At 41.4% G+C, this 17014-nt stretch overlaps 1 protein-coding gene across 1 annotated transcript in view; it reads right to left on the bottom strand.

The window, feature by feature from the left end:
• Positions 1 to 5789: 5789 nt before the first annotated feature.
• The window catches only part of prkg1b (protein kinase cGMP-dependent 1b), a 623979-nt gene continuing 612754 nt past the window's right edge, over positions 5790 to 17014 (bottom strand). The window contains exon 18 of the mRNA XM_043712366.1: positions 5790 to 9209. Within this exon, the coding sequence (XP_043568301.1) occupies positions 9111 to 9209 (99 nt within the window). The 3' untranslated portion in view covers positions 5790 to 9110. The remainder of the gene's footprint in view (positions 9210 to 17014) is intronic.

The raw sequence follows: 17014 nt of genomic DNA, 5'->3' as shown, positions 1-17014 counted from the left end.
CTCAATACCCCATCCAATGAAGGCAAGCACACTATATGCCTTCTTGACTACTCTATCCACCTGTGCAGCAACCTTCAGGGTACAATGGACCTGCACTCCCAGATCTCTCTGCCCATCAACTTTTCCCAAGGCTCTTCCATTCATTGTATAATTCACTCTAGAATTAGACTTGCCTAAATGCATCACCTCACATTGATCTGGATTGAAAGCCATCTGCCACTTTTCCGCCCAACTTTACAGTCTATCTATATCCTCCTGTGTTCTCTGACAGTCCCTTATGCTTTCTGCTACTCCACCAACCTTTGTGTCATCTGTAAACCTGCTGACCAAACCAAATGTACCCTCTTCCAGATCATTTATGTATATCACAAACAACAGTGGCCCCAACACTGACCTCTGTGGACCACTGGTCACCTTTCTCCATTTCGAGAAATTCCCTTCAACTACTACTCTCTGTCTCCTGTTGCTCAACCAGTTTTATCCACCTAGCTAGAACACCCTGCACACCATGTGACTTCACTTTCTCCATTAATCTACAATGGGAAACCTTATCAAATGCCTTACTAAAGTCCATGTATATGACATCAACAGCCCTTCCTTTATCTAACAACTTGGTCACTTACTCGAAGAACTCTATCAAGTTGGTAAGGCACGATCTCCCCCGCACAAAACCATGTTGCCCATCACCAATAAGCTAATTCCTTTCCAAATATAAATAGGTCCTATCTCTCAGTACCCTCTCCAACAACTTCCCCATCACAGACATCAGGCTCACTGGTCTGTATTTTCTTGAAATATTCCTACTACCTTTCTTGTTCAGGGGGACAACATGAGCAACCTTCCAGTCCTCCGACACCTCACGTGTATTTAAGGATGCCACAAAGATATCTGTCAGGGCCCCAATTATTTCCTTTCTTGCCTCCCTCAGCAACCTGGGATAGATCCCATCCAGTCCTGGGGATTTGTCCACCTTAATAACCTCTAGCATACGATTTGCTTCAAAGTGTCTGTGCACCAAAGAAAATTGGTAATTTAAAGAGCTTACCTAAACCAATGTAATCAGTAGAACTTGTAAGTCTAACCAATAAGCCATTGCCTGAATTGCTGCAGCCACTCTTTTTTTGAATGTACTCACACTGCAGCATGTAGGAGGTTCAAGGGTTTCAACTTGGTGGTAGCGATATATTTTCAAGTCAGGATGTTTGAGAGTTGGAGGGGTACTTGATGGTGCTTTTATGTCTCTACTGGCCTTGTAGAAGTCACACACTTGGGTCGTGTTTTCAAAGAAGTCTTTGGTAACTTACTGTATTGCATCTTCTATATGCTGTGCACCGCAGTCATAGTTCAACAGAAATGGAGGCAATGAGTTTTAAGGTGGGAGATGAGGTTCTAACCAGGTGGGCAGCTTTTCTCTGGATAATGTCAAGTTTCTTGAGAGTTGTTGGATCTGCACCTAACCAGCCAAGTGGACAGTATTCTGTCACACGCCTGACTTGTGCTTTTGAGGATTCCGAAAGTGAATTACTTCATGTAGAATACTCAGACACCGATCTGTTCTTGTACCCACAGAATTGATGAAGTTGATCCAGTTCAGTTTCTGATGTTGTTGGTGAGGGATTAGAAAAAGATAATTCTATTAAATGTCAAGGGGCAGTGGTTAGGCTGTGTCTTGTTGGAGATGTACATGACTTCGCAGTTTTGTGGCACAAATGTTACTTGTCACATATTAGCTCAACCTAAATGATAATCAACCATAGTACATGAAAGCACAAATTGTTTCATTATGTGAGGAATTATAATGAAATGGGACACTGAAAGCATCATCAAACATATCCAACATTATGATGGAATTCAACTACGGATCTGCTTAGAAGGTCAGGGAAATCTCAAAGATTATACAATTAATGGTAGGGCCCTGGGTAGTGTTGTAGAACTGGAAGAGACATAGGGGTTCAAGTACACAATTCTTTGAACTTTGCATCACAAATAGATGGAGTGATTAAGAAGGTATTTCGCACACTTGCCTTCATTGCTCACACCTTTGAGTAATGGATTTGGAAAGTCATGTTGAGGTCTTACAGGATGTTGGTGAGGCCCCTTCTGGGGTACTGTGTGCAGTTCTGTTCGTCCTGCCATAGAAAGCAAATTATTAAGTTAGAGAGGGTTCAGAAAATATTTATCAGGATGTTGCCGGGAATGGAGGGTTTGAGATATAAATAATAAGCTGGGATTTTTTTTCACAGGAGAGTAGGAGATTGAGGGGTGACCTTATAGAGGTTTGTAAAATCATGAAGGTTCTAGATAAGGTGAATAGCAAGGGTCTTTTATCTAGGTTGGGGGAGTTCAAAACTAGGGAGCATATTTTTAAGGTGAGAGGAGAAAGTTTGAAAAAGGGCATGAGAGCAGTTCGAGGGTGGAAGGAACTGTCAGAGGAAGTGATGGATGCAGGTACAGTTACAACATTTAAAAGACATTTGGATAAGTCAATGAACAGGAAAAGTTTGGAGTGATATGGGCGAAATGCAGGCAAGTGGGACCAGTTTATTCTAGGATATGGGCAGCATGGATGAGTTGGATGGAAGGGTCTGTTTCCATGCTGTATTACTCTATGCTTAAGAGTATTTGGTTGTAATATACCTTTATCATAACTTCCACAATCTTTGCACAGGTTTGTCTAATTCCACTCTATTTCAACTGGAATTTGAAGAAAAATCTTTTGGAAATAGGCAAGACTTCTGAAGCAAAGGTATGCCTTCAGTAATGTGGATAATGTGAGAAAATACAGTGAGAGTAAAAAAAAACTAATACTCAACATCAATAATTGGTTACTACCTTACTTCCATTTATTTGCTATCTCATTAATGACATAATTGCCTCATTCATAGGCGGCTTGCATTCTTCCCTCCTCTCCCAAAAATCTGGATGGTGACCATTCCAAACATGAAAGTTTGAGTGTGGTGGATGCAGCTTGTTTCTTGTTAACTCTGGGCTCTCCATTCTAATGTCCCCGAATGCTCAATGGACAGTGCCTTCCTGCACCAGCTTCACCGCATTATTATAGCAGACCTCAGAATCCTCTTCAGGTCTCCGTGTCAGAGCTCAGGGACACTGCTAACTTGCAAACTCCTCCCAATTTGTTTCGTGCACAGAGACGCAGTGATTTCCTAGCTCTAAGCTTCATTCTTTAGCACTCACTCATTTTGTGATCACTTGGAGGCATCAGCCTCTGTGGATTGCATAGATTTTAGCCAGAGGGCAGGAAGGGTTAGTTGTCACAAAATTTGGGGTGAGTGAGAGCTGTTCAATGGAAATGCTGCATACAATAGTGAGGTTGGTAGCCCACAAGCATTAGTGGGGTTTGTGTCCATTGGCAGAGTTACTGTGAGTGTAGTAGTAGAGAGAAGCTGATAGCATTAATCTTGCAGAGCACAAAGACCATTGACCTTTCCCTGCAGTGCTATCTCTTCTATCTGACCCTGAAAGCACAAACCTGGGTTGTTACCTCTTTCCACGTCAGTTTTGTTTGGTCCCTTAATGTTCTGTAGTGGTTTGCTGGGTAGAGGATAGCCCTTTTCATGAACACCCTGGCCCCTGTCTGGAAAGGAGAATGCCAACGTCCCTTTCTGAAACACTTCGGTACCTGTTCCTGGCTTGCAGCAACTGAAGTAGTGTGCAGTTGGGCTTTAAATAGGACACTGTCGGCTTATACACAGGAAGTATACAATGGCAGCGGTGGGAGTTTCGCCTTTATTATAATTTAATGAGAAGGACATCAAAGAGGCCAGTTGTATAATTAATGAGGTGAGGAGTGGAAAGTAGGGTGAGAATAGTCACTGTGAGCCATGATAGGACAACTATCATGAAACTCTCCAAAAATAGCACAGCCTAAAACAATCTGAAAGTCCAACCCCCGACCTTAATTATGTCTGGTGCTGTTTAGCCATTCTTAAAGTGACAGTGACAGGCTTTAGTGTGGAAATGAAGATATTGCCACATAATCAAACATTCATTTTGAATGCAGCAATATAGGTTTGACAATCCCAAATAGCAAAAACAATGGTCTGTGTTTCCATTCTGATGGTAACATCTTATCTTTTGGTGTAATTTGGCTGATATTAGTGTAACAGATACAAAAGGTAAAATTTTAAGGGCAAGTTCTACTCTGTACAATTTGAATTAGCTTTAAAAGCATTGCTCTAGAAACAAGGAATCACCACTAAAAGTTTTGCTCATGGTGTTCACTTGCAATCCTTCAGTGAAGCTTTACAAATTAAAGTGGACTGTTTATGTACAAGGTCAGCAAAAGGTATGTTTTGAAAAGTTTTGATTTTTGAAAAGTTCCCAAGCGACTGGCTATTGAGCCCATACCTTTATGTTTTTCTAAAAGTCATTTTCAATCAGTTTAAAACATCACTCACAGATGGTGAATTGACACTGATTAAAACTTGTTTTTTGTGCAGGCAAACAAAACACTTTTTGCTACCTTATTTCACTGGTTGAAGGCAGATTTTGCCAATGTTGATAATACCAATATGTTTGACAGGCCAGGAAAATGGGCAAAGAAATGGCAGATGGTAGGAAGACTAGAGGAGTAAATTATTTTCTAAGTAGGGAAATTCTTCTGAAATCTAAACCACAAAGGGACTTAAGAGAATCCTGAACTTAGACTCCTAAGGTTAACATGCAGGTTCAGTTGGCAGTTAGAAAGTGTTAGTATTCATTTCAAGAGAGCTAGAATACAAGAGCAGAGATGTACTGCTGAGACAATATAAGGCTCTGGTCAGACAGGATTTGGAATATTCTGAGCAGTTTTGGGCTTCATATCTCAGGAAGGATGTGCCGGTATTGGAGGGACTCCAGATCAGGTTCACAAGAATGGTCCTGGGTATGAAAGGCTTGTCGTATGAGGAGAGGTTAAGGATTCTGGATTTGAACTCGATGGTGTTTAGAAAGAGAAAGGTGACCTAATTGAAAACTTTACAGAATACCAAGAGATGTGGATAGCGTGAACATGGAGAAGATGGTTCCAATAGAGGCTAGGACCGGATGGCATAGCCACAGAGCGAAGGAGGAATTTCTTCACCGAGTGGGTGGTGAATCTGTGGAACTCAATGCTGCAGAATAGCATGGAGGCAAATCATTAAGATAAATAGATAGGTTCTTGATTATCAGGGGGATCAAGGGTTACCAGGAGAAGGCTGGAGAATGGAGCTGAAAAACATATAAGCCATGATTGAATGGTGGAGCAAATACAATGGAGCAAATACAATGGGCCAAATAGCTTAATTCTGCTCCGAAATCTCATGGTCTTATATCTCATGCTTCACGTGCAATGTTTTTGAAACTAACTCACTCTCTCCTAACACAAAAGGTTGTGGAAATTGCAGTTATGAAAACTCCAAATGGTTCTTGAATTATTCAATTGTTTGCTCTGGTTGTATTGATATGAGGTAAAATGCACTGAAAACCAGCGTCATTGATTGGAAGCACCAATTCAACATATTTTGTTGCCTCCCCAGTCCTTTCTTTGCTGCTTTCTATTCCCTATTTTAACTTATATCTCATCTGTTGCACTTCCTTGTCGTCATATTCTCATCTTTGATAACCTAACTCACTCAATATCATTATGGCCTATCCAAATTTAATGTGTATAGTCACAATTTCTCTGTTTTAAGAGTCTAACTGAGTCTGTTTGCTGATTTTTACTCACCTAGCTGTCAGGGGAATTTTAAAGATTGGGTTTTCATGCAATCTTTTAAACATTGAAACTCAAAGAGTTTTCATATAAATAGTTCAAAAGTAATCATCTTTATTTTAGCTCTAGAAAGTATATAACAGGCACTCTGCATTGACAGCTGCAGGGAGATACAAGACAAAATCAGGGACAATTAAATATGTAAAAGTTAAAAATCTACAACCAAAGGAGTGCAACAAGCCTGTGAACAGCATTCAGTGACAAAATATACATTTTGACAAATTCGCCATGCTCATCTATCCAAACAGGAAAAAAAAAGACTAAATTGGAAACAACTCCCAACAAATACTTCATATAAATTTATAAATGTTCAGTAAGTTGGAACAGTTGATGATAAACTTCGAGTTAAATAGAGACGGGAAATATAGATCTTAAAAGTGGGTATCAGCTATGTTAAGCCAATGCTTGAACACAGTACTCTGATGAGACAGTTTACAGTTATCCTGAAAGATTTTGAACAATGTTCACCAGGGCCACATTGTAATTTGACAACATTAAGGAGATACTTATACCCTAACATTTTGCAACACCGGTATATTAAAAGACGATAGGCTTCCATGTGTCAGCCAAAGTAATGGTAGTTATGGTCATGTGACTTTTGTTTTGTTGCATGTGCACACATTTCACAGAAATGATGCACTATGTCATCACCATTCTCACAGCCTCCCTAAAACTGAACATAACTTCTGGTATCACAGGATATTTACTGTAACTTGTACATCATATTGACAAAAAAGCCTATTGAACCTTACAGAACAGAGAATTTATACAGAAGCCAGCTAAGAAGGATTGATCCTTGAGGTTTTTTGTTTGTTTTTGTTTTAAATTTACGCAGCAAAAGGCCAAATTTATAAATTTGTTTGGATGCCATGTGTTTTAAGGCACTTGAGACAATGCCAAAGCTTGTCTAACCTATGGTCTTTAAATTAGAATTTGTTTTAGGCAGATAAAGCCTTTGGACTTTATCTTACAGTTAGTTCAACAGCATTGGGCTCTTTTATAATATGGAAAATGCATCAAGTCAACTAAAAAGAAAAAAAAGGGGTTAAATCACAGACAGAGTCTCAACACCCAAAACAGATCAACTTATTTACAATAATATAGAGCTTGTGGTCCAATTAAATAAAAACAGTAGATACAATATTTTGAAAATACAAAGCTGCAAATATGACAAACCCTCTTGACCCACAGTATTTGGTTGCTACTTCACATGAGATTGTATCCAGAGTTTCCTCCTTCACTTTCACATTGTATTTACAGGTCTCCCTCCATTATTTCTATGCTCATCTTTCACAATTCACCAGTAATAGAAGTTACATTATAACCCTGACACTCTTGATGAATTTATCAATACAGAGAGAGCATAATTAAAGAAAACAGCCCAAGAAATACTTAAACATTGCTGATTTTTAAAAAAATCATGATTGGTAGATGTGTGGCATCTTTAAATATTGGAATGTGCACTGAGAAAATATGTTCGGCTTTTTCGTTAATTTTGCAGGACTTTGTATTGCCAAAGGAGAGTTGGTCATTTCACACCTACAGCTTAAAGAATTTTTATGGTGGCTTCCAAAGCAATACCCAGGTGAATTGTGGGCTATAAAGGATTACATCCATGTTTTTCTAAAGAGCATTTACCCTTAAATAAAGACTTGAGATTAAATTCAAAGTGACACCTTGTTAGTATTGAGGGTGATTAATATGTAAGGTAATTAGTGAGATTAGTGGATGATTGGTAGTGACCAACTTCTCACTTTGTCCCCTTTAGTGGTGTCATTCTACAATAGCACAGAAGAGTAGACGAAGAAAAACATTGCACTGATGAAGTAAAGTCCACATAGTCCAATGTTCCAATGGGTCTTTTATTCGTGTGTGAGAGAGAGAGAGAGAGAGAGAGAGAGAGAGAAAGAGAGCAACGACTGGTGGCGCTTTAACCTGAGGACCACACAACTCAGATAAGGCGAGAGGTTGAGAAGGAGAGTCCTTCATGGTAACCTCAGCCAGTGCAGGAATTGAACCCACTTGTTGGTGTTACTCTGTGTCTAGCTGTCTCATCGACTGTGCTAACTGACCCCCTTTTACTTTGATACAAGTCCTGCCCAAATCCCAGGTTGTCCAAAACTACCATCCAGTCAATCAGAGATATATTTTGAAAAGAAATGATGTAGAAATGCAACACTTTGTGCAGAACATGGTCCTAAACAGCAATGAGATATGCAACTGGATGATTAGTTTGCTGATGTTGTTTGAGGGATATTGGCTTGGATTCAAAAAAAGTTCATTACTTACATTTGATCCATTTTGAAGCTTTTGACTGGGAAGGAGGTCAGAATTCTATTCAAGGAAATCTTAAATAAAAGGCTAGATTTAAAATAAACACACCTTTGAGCAGCATGACTTAGAAATCTAACTGTAATAACAAATTATTAGACACAGTTCCATGAGCCCATAGTTTTCAGCCAGCATTTAAATGCAGTGGCATGTCAAACACAAACGATGACTATTAAAATGCATCTTCTGGCAGTATTTGACTGTCAGTATCTCTACATTGTGATACAGAGAAAGGTATTGGCCTTTACAACTTATAGGAGACCATTTTAATAGTATTTGATCAGGCAGGCACTCATATTCGAGTGGAAACAAAGTCCCAATAGCAACAGCAATTGTGCTTTATGCATATAAATATTGATGCCACTATTAAATATATCATTGGAACAGAGATGTAGTATCCAGACTAATAATGAATAAAGTGACTTAATGTGAAAAGTGAGGTTTAATGGTCCTTTTGGAGGGGGGTGGAGATACATACACACGCTTGTCTCTCACACACACGCAGATGTGCGTACTTGCACTTGAGTGGGAACATCCCAAATTCAATTCTATAGTAAGTATCATAGTCCCCTGAATATAAATCCCCTGAATAAATACCTACATTTGTCTTTTTATTTTAATTAGAAAAAAACCCTTAAGTTTACTGGTTTCAAATGACCCATTTTATAACCTTTTTTGAGTATTACTTGGTCTCTGGAGCAAAAGCAATAGTCACCTCAGTGAAGGGAAAGCCTTACATGTATGCTAATAAAACAGGTTGCTCTAGGACCACCATCTAAGTTGCTACTTTTCGATTCAGATCTAGAGTGTTTCTTTTTTGAAAGGAACACCATCGCAATTATCTAACGGCGTCGCTCCTAATTCCGCCATTGTCAGTGGGGCAGGCATCAGTCAAGGCATCATGGTGATCCAGAGCACTAATCCTCTTTCTGCTTTCTTTCCCATTTACTGGCAGTCTCTTTTCCACTTTCCTCTGACCAACATGCTGTCCTAGGCAAGGCAGAAGCAAGTTTGCAGGACAGATTTAGAAATCTGCATCCCATCCGGAGTTGTCATCAGGAGGTGGGTCGTCATTGTCTTCAGGGAAGCTGTCAAAGTTGCTTGTGTCTGTTGGAGATGTGACCTGCAAAAAGAAACTTCATGACATTTTCAGCTGACAACTCAAAGTAGATGAATTCTTATCTCTCGCTTTCAGTACTGAAAGGAGACTTGCAAGGCTGCAACATTACAACCAAGTTACTCCTCAACAAACAAAAGAAAACTTTTTTTGCAAGTATAAAATAAAAACTGAAAGTACTGCGGATGCTGTAAATCAGAAACGAAAACAGAAGTTGCTGGAAAAGTCAGAGTTAACGTTTCAGGTCCAGTGATTCTTCTTCAGAACCATGGAACTGAAGAAGGGTCACTTGAGATGAAACGTTAACTCTGATTTCTTTCCACAGATGCTGCCAGACCTGCTGAGCTTTTCCAGTAATTTCTGTTCTCGTTTTTTTTTTGCAATGTCATTCAAGACCTCAGGAAATTCCCAAAATATTCCACAGCCAATAAAATATTTAAGTTCAGTCACTGCAGCAAATGTAAGAAATGCACCAACTAAATTATTTTGTTCTTTCATGGGATTTGAGCATTGCTGGCAAGGCTAACCTTTATTGCCCATCCCTAATTGCCCATGAGATAGCGGTAGCGAGACACCTTGTTGAAGTACGGCTGTCCATTTGGTGCAGGCGCACATAAAATGCTATTAGAATGCTCCAGGATTTTCCTCATGTGACAGGAAGGAACAGTGATTTAGTTCCGAGTCAGGGTGGTATGTGACTTAAAAGGGAGCTTGCCAGTGGTGGTGTTCTCATGCATTCACTGTGCTCGTCTTTCTAAGTAGTAGAGGCCATTGTGTATGTATGACTGGAACAATGCACCTCACTATGTGATCTTTTTGCTTCCATGTTCACTCTAAACGTAGAGACTTACACAGCGTACTTGGTCTAGTGTGATAGAGGAACGTGAGGACTGCAGATGCTGGAGATCAGAGTCGAAGAGTGTGGTGCTGGAAAAGCACAGTCGGTCAGGCAACTTCCAGGGAGCAGGAGAATCTGCTCCACCCTTCTCTTTGACCTTCAACCCCACTTTCATCCATCTATCGCATTCCCAGGTATCTTCCTCCTAGCCCCACCCTCTCCCATTTATCTCTCAGCCCCCTTGAGCACTGCCTAATTCCTGATGAAGCGCTTATGCTCGAAACATCGATTGCTCCTTGGATGCTGCCTGACCTGCTGTGCTTTTCCAGCATCACACTCTACGACCATTGTGATAGAGGAAAATCGCTTGATCATCTAATTTGAAGAGCCTATTACCTTAAAGAAGACATAGTTTATTGCATAATATCAACTAGATACAGGTTACATTGATGAGTTTAGAAGATTGAGAGATATAATGAGGCGCTAAAGGGGATTAATAAAGTAGATGCACAAAGGATGTTTCCTCAGTGTAGAAGAATGTAGAAGAAGAGGTCATAATTTTAGGATATTGGGCAGCAGACTTAAAACAGAGATGAGGAGAAATTACTTCGCTCAAAGGGTCAAAAATCTGTGAAATTCATGACTCCAGAGTGCAGTGGCTGTTAGGGTGCTGGGTAAATTTAAGGAGGAGATAGACAGATTTTTAATTAGTAATAGTTGAAGGGTTATGGAGAGCAGGACTTTAAGGCCGAAATGAGGTCAGCCATGATTGTGTCAAATGGCAGAGCAGGCTCAAGGGGCTGAATTGCTTTCTCCTGATTGTAGTCGAGAGAGTGGTGCTGGAAAAGCACAACCGGTCAGGCAGCATCTGAGGAGCAGGAAAATCAACGTTTCAGGCTTGTGAGCAAAGGGGGTAGAGAGATTTCAATCTCCTGATTTTAGTTCTTACCTTCTTGTATGATACTCATTGTTACACAGAGTAGAAGTAGAAGTTTTGTTCACAAGTCCATTTGACATCATTATAGTGGGTGGTGTTTACGATACTCCACATTATTAAGCCTTTCAGATATATACAGCTCCCCCAAAACCTTTTACCCCATTATTAATATATGTTGATGGTGGGGGTTCAGCCCATTCAATGGCAAGGAGTGTTGGTTAGATTCACTCTTGTTGATGAGGGTAGCAGCCTGGCACTTGTGTGGCATGAATGTTGCCTATCACTTATCAACCTAAGCTTGGATCTTGTTGAGTCCCTGCTGTGTATTGGCATGGGCTGCTGCTGTGCCTGGGGAGTGTCAGTGAGCAGGACTGTCAACAATGTCTTCCACTACTTTGCTAATGACCAAGAATAGATCTTAGGGGTGATATTTTGCTAGGTAGGATTTGTCCTTGTTTTTGTGGACAGGAGGTATTTGGGCACTTTTTTTCCACTTTGATGGGTAGGTGCCTATGTTGTAGCTGTGCTAAAATAGCTGAGCTATAGGGCACAGCTAATTCTGGAGCACAAGTCTCCTCTAAAATTGTTGGGATGTTGTCTGACAGTACTGCCTCTGAAGAATGGACTATTGGAAATTCGCGTCTCTTTTTAATCCTCATTTTTGTGGAATATGGACATTGCTGGCTTACCAGCATTTATTGTCTGGCCCTAGTTGTCCTTGAGAACATAGAACAAACCCTTCTGCCCTTGATGTTGAGCCGACCTGTGAACTAATCTAAGCTCATTCCCTTACACTATCCCATCATCATCCATGTGTTTAGGGAGATTTAAGCAATCCTTGAATAATGTGGCTGAGTTGACTACATTGGCAGGCAGGGCATTCCACGCCCTTACACTCTCTGAGTAAAGAACCTGCCTCTGGCATCTGTCATAAATCTATCATCCCTCAATTTGTAGTTATATCCCCTCGTACAAGCTGACAACATCATCCTAGGAAAAAGACTTTCACCGTATACCCTATCTAATCCTCTGATCATCTTGTTTGTCTCTATCAAATCCCCTCTTAACCTCCTTCTTACCAATGAGAACAGATGCAAGTGTCTCAGCCTTTCCTCATAAAACCTTCCCTCCAGACCAGGCAACATCTCCTCCCACCTTTTCCAATGCTTCCACATACTTCCTGTAATGGGGTGACCAGAACTCTACACAATATTCCAAGTGTGGTCGCACTAGCGTTTTGTATAGTTGCAACATGACATTACGGCTCCGGAACTCAATCCCTCTACCAATAAAACCTAACACACTGTATGTCTTCTTAACAGCACTGTCAACCTGGGTGGCAACTTGCAGGGATCTATGTACATGCACTCCAAGATCCCACTGCACATCCGCACTACCAAGAATCTTTCCACTGACCCAGTATTCTGCCTTTCTGTTATTCTTCCCAAAATGCATCACCTCACATTTATCTGCATTGAACTCCACTTGGCATCTCTCAGTCCAATTCTGCAGATTATCCAAGTCCCCCTGCAACCTGCAACATTCTTCCACACTGCACTACTTCACCAACTTTAATGTCATCTGCAAACTTACTAACCTATCCACCTATGCCTGCATCTAAATCATTTATAAAAATGACAAACAGCTGTGGTCCCAAAACTAATCCTTGTGGCACACCACTCATAACCAGACTCTAGGCTGAATATTTTCCATCAACCACCACTCGCTGCCTTCTTTCAGAAAGCCAGTTTCTAATCTAAACTGCTAAATCTCCCTCAATTCCATGCCTTTGCATTTTCTCCAACTGCCTACTTCAGCTTTACTGAAGTCCACGTCAAATGCCCTACCCTCATCGGCATGCTTGGTCACCTTCTCAAAAGCTCAATGAGGTTTGTGAGTCATGACTTGCCCTTGAGAAACCATGTTGACGATCTGAAATCAAATTGTTGCTTCCGAGATTATTATAAATCCTATCTCTTATAATCCTTTCTAAATGTTTCCCAAAACATACGTAAGGCTCACTGGTCTATAATTACCTGGGCCATCTCTACTGCAATTCTTGAACAAGGGTACAACATTTGCAATCCTCCAGTCCTCTGGTACTAAAACTATATACAAATATGACTCAAAGATCAAAGCCAAAAGCTCTACCATCTTCTCCTTAGCTTCCCAGAGGATCCTCAGATAAATCCCATTCGGCCCAAGGATCTAAAGGACCTTGATCCTTTCTAGTCTACTATCTCGTATTTCAGTCTTCTCCACTACAATATTCTCCCTTTCCTGAGTGAAAACTGATGAGAAATGTTCATTTAGCACCTCCCTCGATCTCCACAGGGTCCACACACAACTTCCCACTTCTGTCTTTGACTGGCCCTATTTCTACTCTCTTCATCCTTTTATTCCTCACATACCTATAGAAAACTTTAGGGTTCTTCTTTATTTTACCTGCTAGAGACTGCTCATGTCCTCTCTTTGCTCTTCTTAACTCTCTCTTTAAATCCTTCCTAGTTAATCTGTAACTCTTCATTGCCTCATCTGAATCATTCATCTCATTGTCACATAAGCCTCCTTCTTCCGCTTAACAAGAGATGCAATTTCTGCAGTAAACTACGGTTCCCTCACCTTATCACTTCTTCCCTGCCTGATAGGGACATACCGATCAAGGACACACAATCTCTGTTCCTTAAACCAGCTCCACATTTCGATTGCCCCCATCCCCTGCATTTTGCTACCCCATTCTATGAATCCTAATTCTTGCCTAATTGCATTAAAATTGCCCTTGCCCCATCGATAACTCTTGCCCTGTGGCATGTACCTATCCATTTCCATTGCAAAATTAAACATTATGGTCAGTCTCTCCAAAGTGCTCACCTACCACTAAATCAAACAGCTGGCCTGCTTCTTTGCGAAGCACCAGATCCAGTGTGGCCTCCCCTCTTGTCAGTCCTTCGACATACTGTGTCAGGAAACCCTCCTGCACACATTGGACAAAAACTGATCCATCTGATGTACTAGAGTTAAAGCATTTCCAGTCAATGTTGGGGAAGTTAAAGTCCCCCATAATGACCACCCTTTTCTTTTCACTCCTACCCAGAATAATTTTGCCAATCCTCTCCTCCACCTCCCCGGAACTCTGTGGAGGTCTATAAAAAACTTCAAGCAGTGTGACTTCTCCTCTCCTGTTTCTAACCTCACCCCATACCACCTCAGTAGGTGAGTTCTCGTCACTCAGGGATGGTGAGCTGCCTTCTTGAGCTACTGCATTCCACCTGCTGTGGGTTGACTTGCAATGCCATTAGTGAGGGAATTCCAGGATTTTGACCCAGCCTCAATGAAGGAATGCTGACTTATTTCCAAGTCAGGATGGTGAGTAGCTTGCAGGGGAGCTTGAAAATGCTGGTGTTCCCATATAACTGCTGCCCTGGTCCTTCTAGATGGAAGTGGTTGTGGGTTTGGAAGGTGATGCCTGAGGATCGAAGGTGAATTTCTGCAGTGCATCTTGTAGATAGTACACATTGCTGCTACTGAGCGTTGGAGGTGATGGGAGTGGATGTTTGTGGATGCAGTGCCAATCAAACAGATTGCTTTGTCCTGAATGGTGTCAAGCTTCGAGTATTGTTGGGGCTGCACTCAGCTAGGCAAGTGGAGAGTATTCTATCACACTCATGACTTGTGCTTTGTAGATAGTGGACAAGCTTTCAGGAGTCAGAAGGTGTGTTACTTGCAGCAGTATTCCTAGCCTCTGACCTGCTGTTGCAGCCACCATATATGGCGAGTCCAGTGAGTTTCTGATCAATGGTAACTTCCAGGATGTTGATAGTGAGGGATTCAGTGATGGTAACACCATTGAATGTCAAGGGGCAGTGGTTAGATTGTCTCTTGTGTGATGATCATAATCTGGCATTTGTGTGGTGTGAATGTTACTTGCCACTTGTCACCTTGGATATTATCTAGATCTTGTTGTATTTGGACATGATCTGCTGCAATGTCCAAAGAGTCGCGAATGGTGCTGAATGTTGTGTGATCATCGGCAAACATCCACACTTCTGACTTTGTGGTGGACGGAAATTGATGAAGCACCTGAAGATGGTTGGACATTACCCTGAGGAACTCCATAAGAGATGTCTTGGAGCTGAGATGACTGTCGTCCAACAACCACAACCATCTTCTTATGTATCAGGTACAACTCCAATCACCAAAGAGGTTGCCCCCTGATACCCATTCATTCCAGTTTTGCTAGGGCTCCTTGGTGTCACACTTGGTTGAATGCAGCCTTGATGTCAAGGGCTGTCACTGTTACCTCACGACTGGAATTCAGCTCTTTTGTCCATGTTTGAACCAAGGTTATAATGAGGTCAGGAGCTGAATGGTCCTGGTAGAACCCAAACTGGGCATCACTGAGCAGGTTATTGCTGAGCAGGTGCTGCTTGATGGACTGTTGATCACACCTCCTATCATTTTACTCTTTAAAACTGAATATTTACCATATCGCATGAGATTTCTTTTAACTGGTATTACAGTAGTCACTAGGCTTCTATAAATATAAATAGATCTCTAGAATTTGAAACAATTATAGGACACTGTGGACAACATGCCTCTAAGTTCAGTAAATCTATATGCACAGCTGTGAATTTTGAACAATACCCAATGTTACCACATTCTCATGACATTCGACTATTCTCTATTTTAAAGAAGAGGTATTTGGGGAAATTGGGAAAGAACAGACGGGAAATTGGTAGTCCAGGAGCTAAGAAACAACCAGTCCAAGGGTGAGGCAGGAAGAGGTGGGGGATGAGGTAATGCGCAGTCAGTGTCTGTGATGTGGGTCAGGTCTCTAGTTATCCACAAGTTAGACTAGATTTGCAATCTCTAATTGTTGAACTGTTCCAAGTTGGTCAGCCTGAATCTAAATTACTTGCAGATGCTGGAATCTGAACTGAAAACAAAAAAATGCTGGCAATCTCAGTGGATCAGGCAGCATTCATAGAGAGAGAGCAAGCTAACGTTTCAAATCTATGATGTGGAAATGCCAGTGTTGGACTGGGGTGGACAAAGTTAAAAATCACACAACACCAGGTTATAGCCCACCAGGTTTATTTGGAAGCACTAGTTATCAGAGCGCTGCCAGATGACTTTTCATCGGAGCTGAAGTGTGGAGGGGCCAGCATTTATATAATACTGGGGGTGGTTGGTGGGCAAGAAAGGATGTTGATAGTTCAGATTAAGTGATTGGAATGTGAGAATGGCAGGAAAATTGTGTGCCTCCTACCAGACTGGAAGGAACAGACAGACAGTCTCACTGGGGTGGGGGAAGGGGAGAGAGGGTGACAGAGAATGTAACAAGCAATGCTAAAAGAAAGGGAAGAATTGGGTTCACAATTTGAAGGTGTTGAAATAAATATTGAGCCCAGAAGGGTGTAAACTGCCCAGTCTGAAGATGAGATGTTGTTCCTCCAGTTTGCGCTGTGATTCACTGGAGCACTGCAGCATGTTGAGGACAGACAAGTGAGCATGCAAGCAGGATGCTGTATTAAAATGACCGGCTCAAAGAGTTGGAAAGACTAAGGTCATCTCCATCCATAAAAAGAAATGGAAGGGTGTGAAAATATGAGAATTGAAAGGCTTGCATAGAGGTAAAGATGCTGTGGTTCTGTTCACCGAAGTGGAAGTTTTTGTTGCAAACGTTTCGTCCCCTGTCTAGGTGACATCCTCAGTGCTTGGGAGCCTCCTGTGAAGCGCTTCTGTGGTGTTTCCTCCGGCATTTATAGTGGCCTGTCCCTGCCACTTCCGGTTGTCAGTTTCGGCTGTCCGCTGTAGTGGCCAGTATATTGGGTCCAGGTCGATGTGTTTGTTGATGGAGTTTGTGTATGAGTGCCATGCTTCTAGGAATTCCCTGGCTGTTCTTTGTTTGGCTTGCCCTATAATGGTAGTGTTGTCCCAGTCAAATACATGTTGCTTGTCGTCTGCGTGTGTGGCTACTAAGACACACAGACCAAGTCCTGAACTATGAAAGCAACCACCCCAATACACACAAAC

Source organism: Chiloscyllium plagiosum, chromosome 22 (assembly GCF_004010195.1).
Source record: "Chiloscyllium plagiosum isolate BGI_BamShark_2017 chromosome 22, ASM401019v2, whole genome shotgun sequence".
NCBI classification, from domain to species: domain Eukaryota; kingdom Metazoa; phylum Chordata; class Chondrichthyes; order Orectolobiformes; family Hemiscylliidae; genus Chiloscyllium; species Chiloscyllium plagiosum.
Note: the sequence above shows the minus strand (reverse complement) of the source record. Positions and strands in the feature narration are given on the sequence as shown.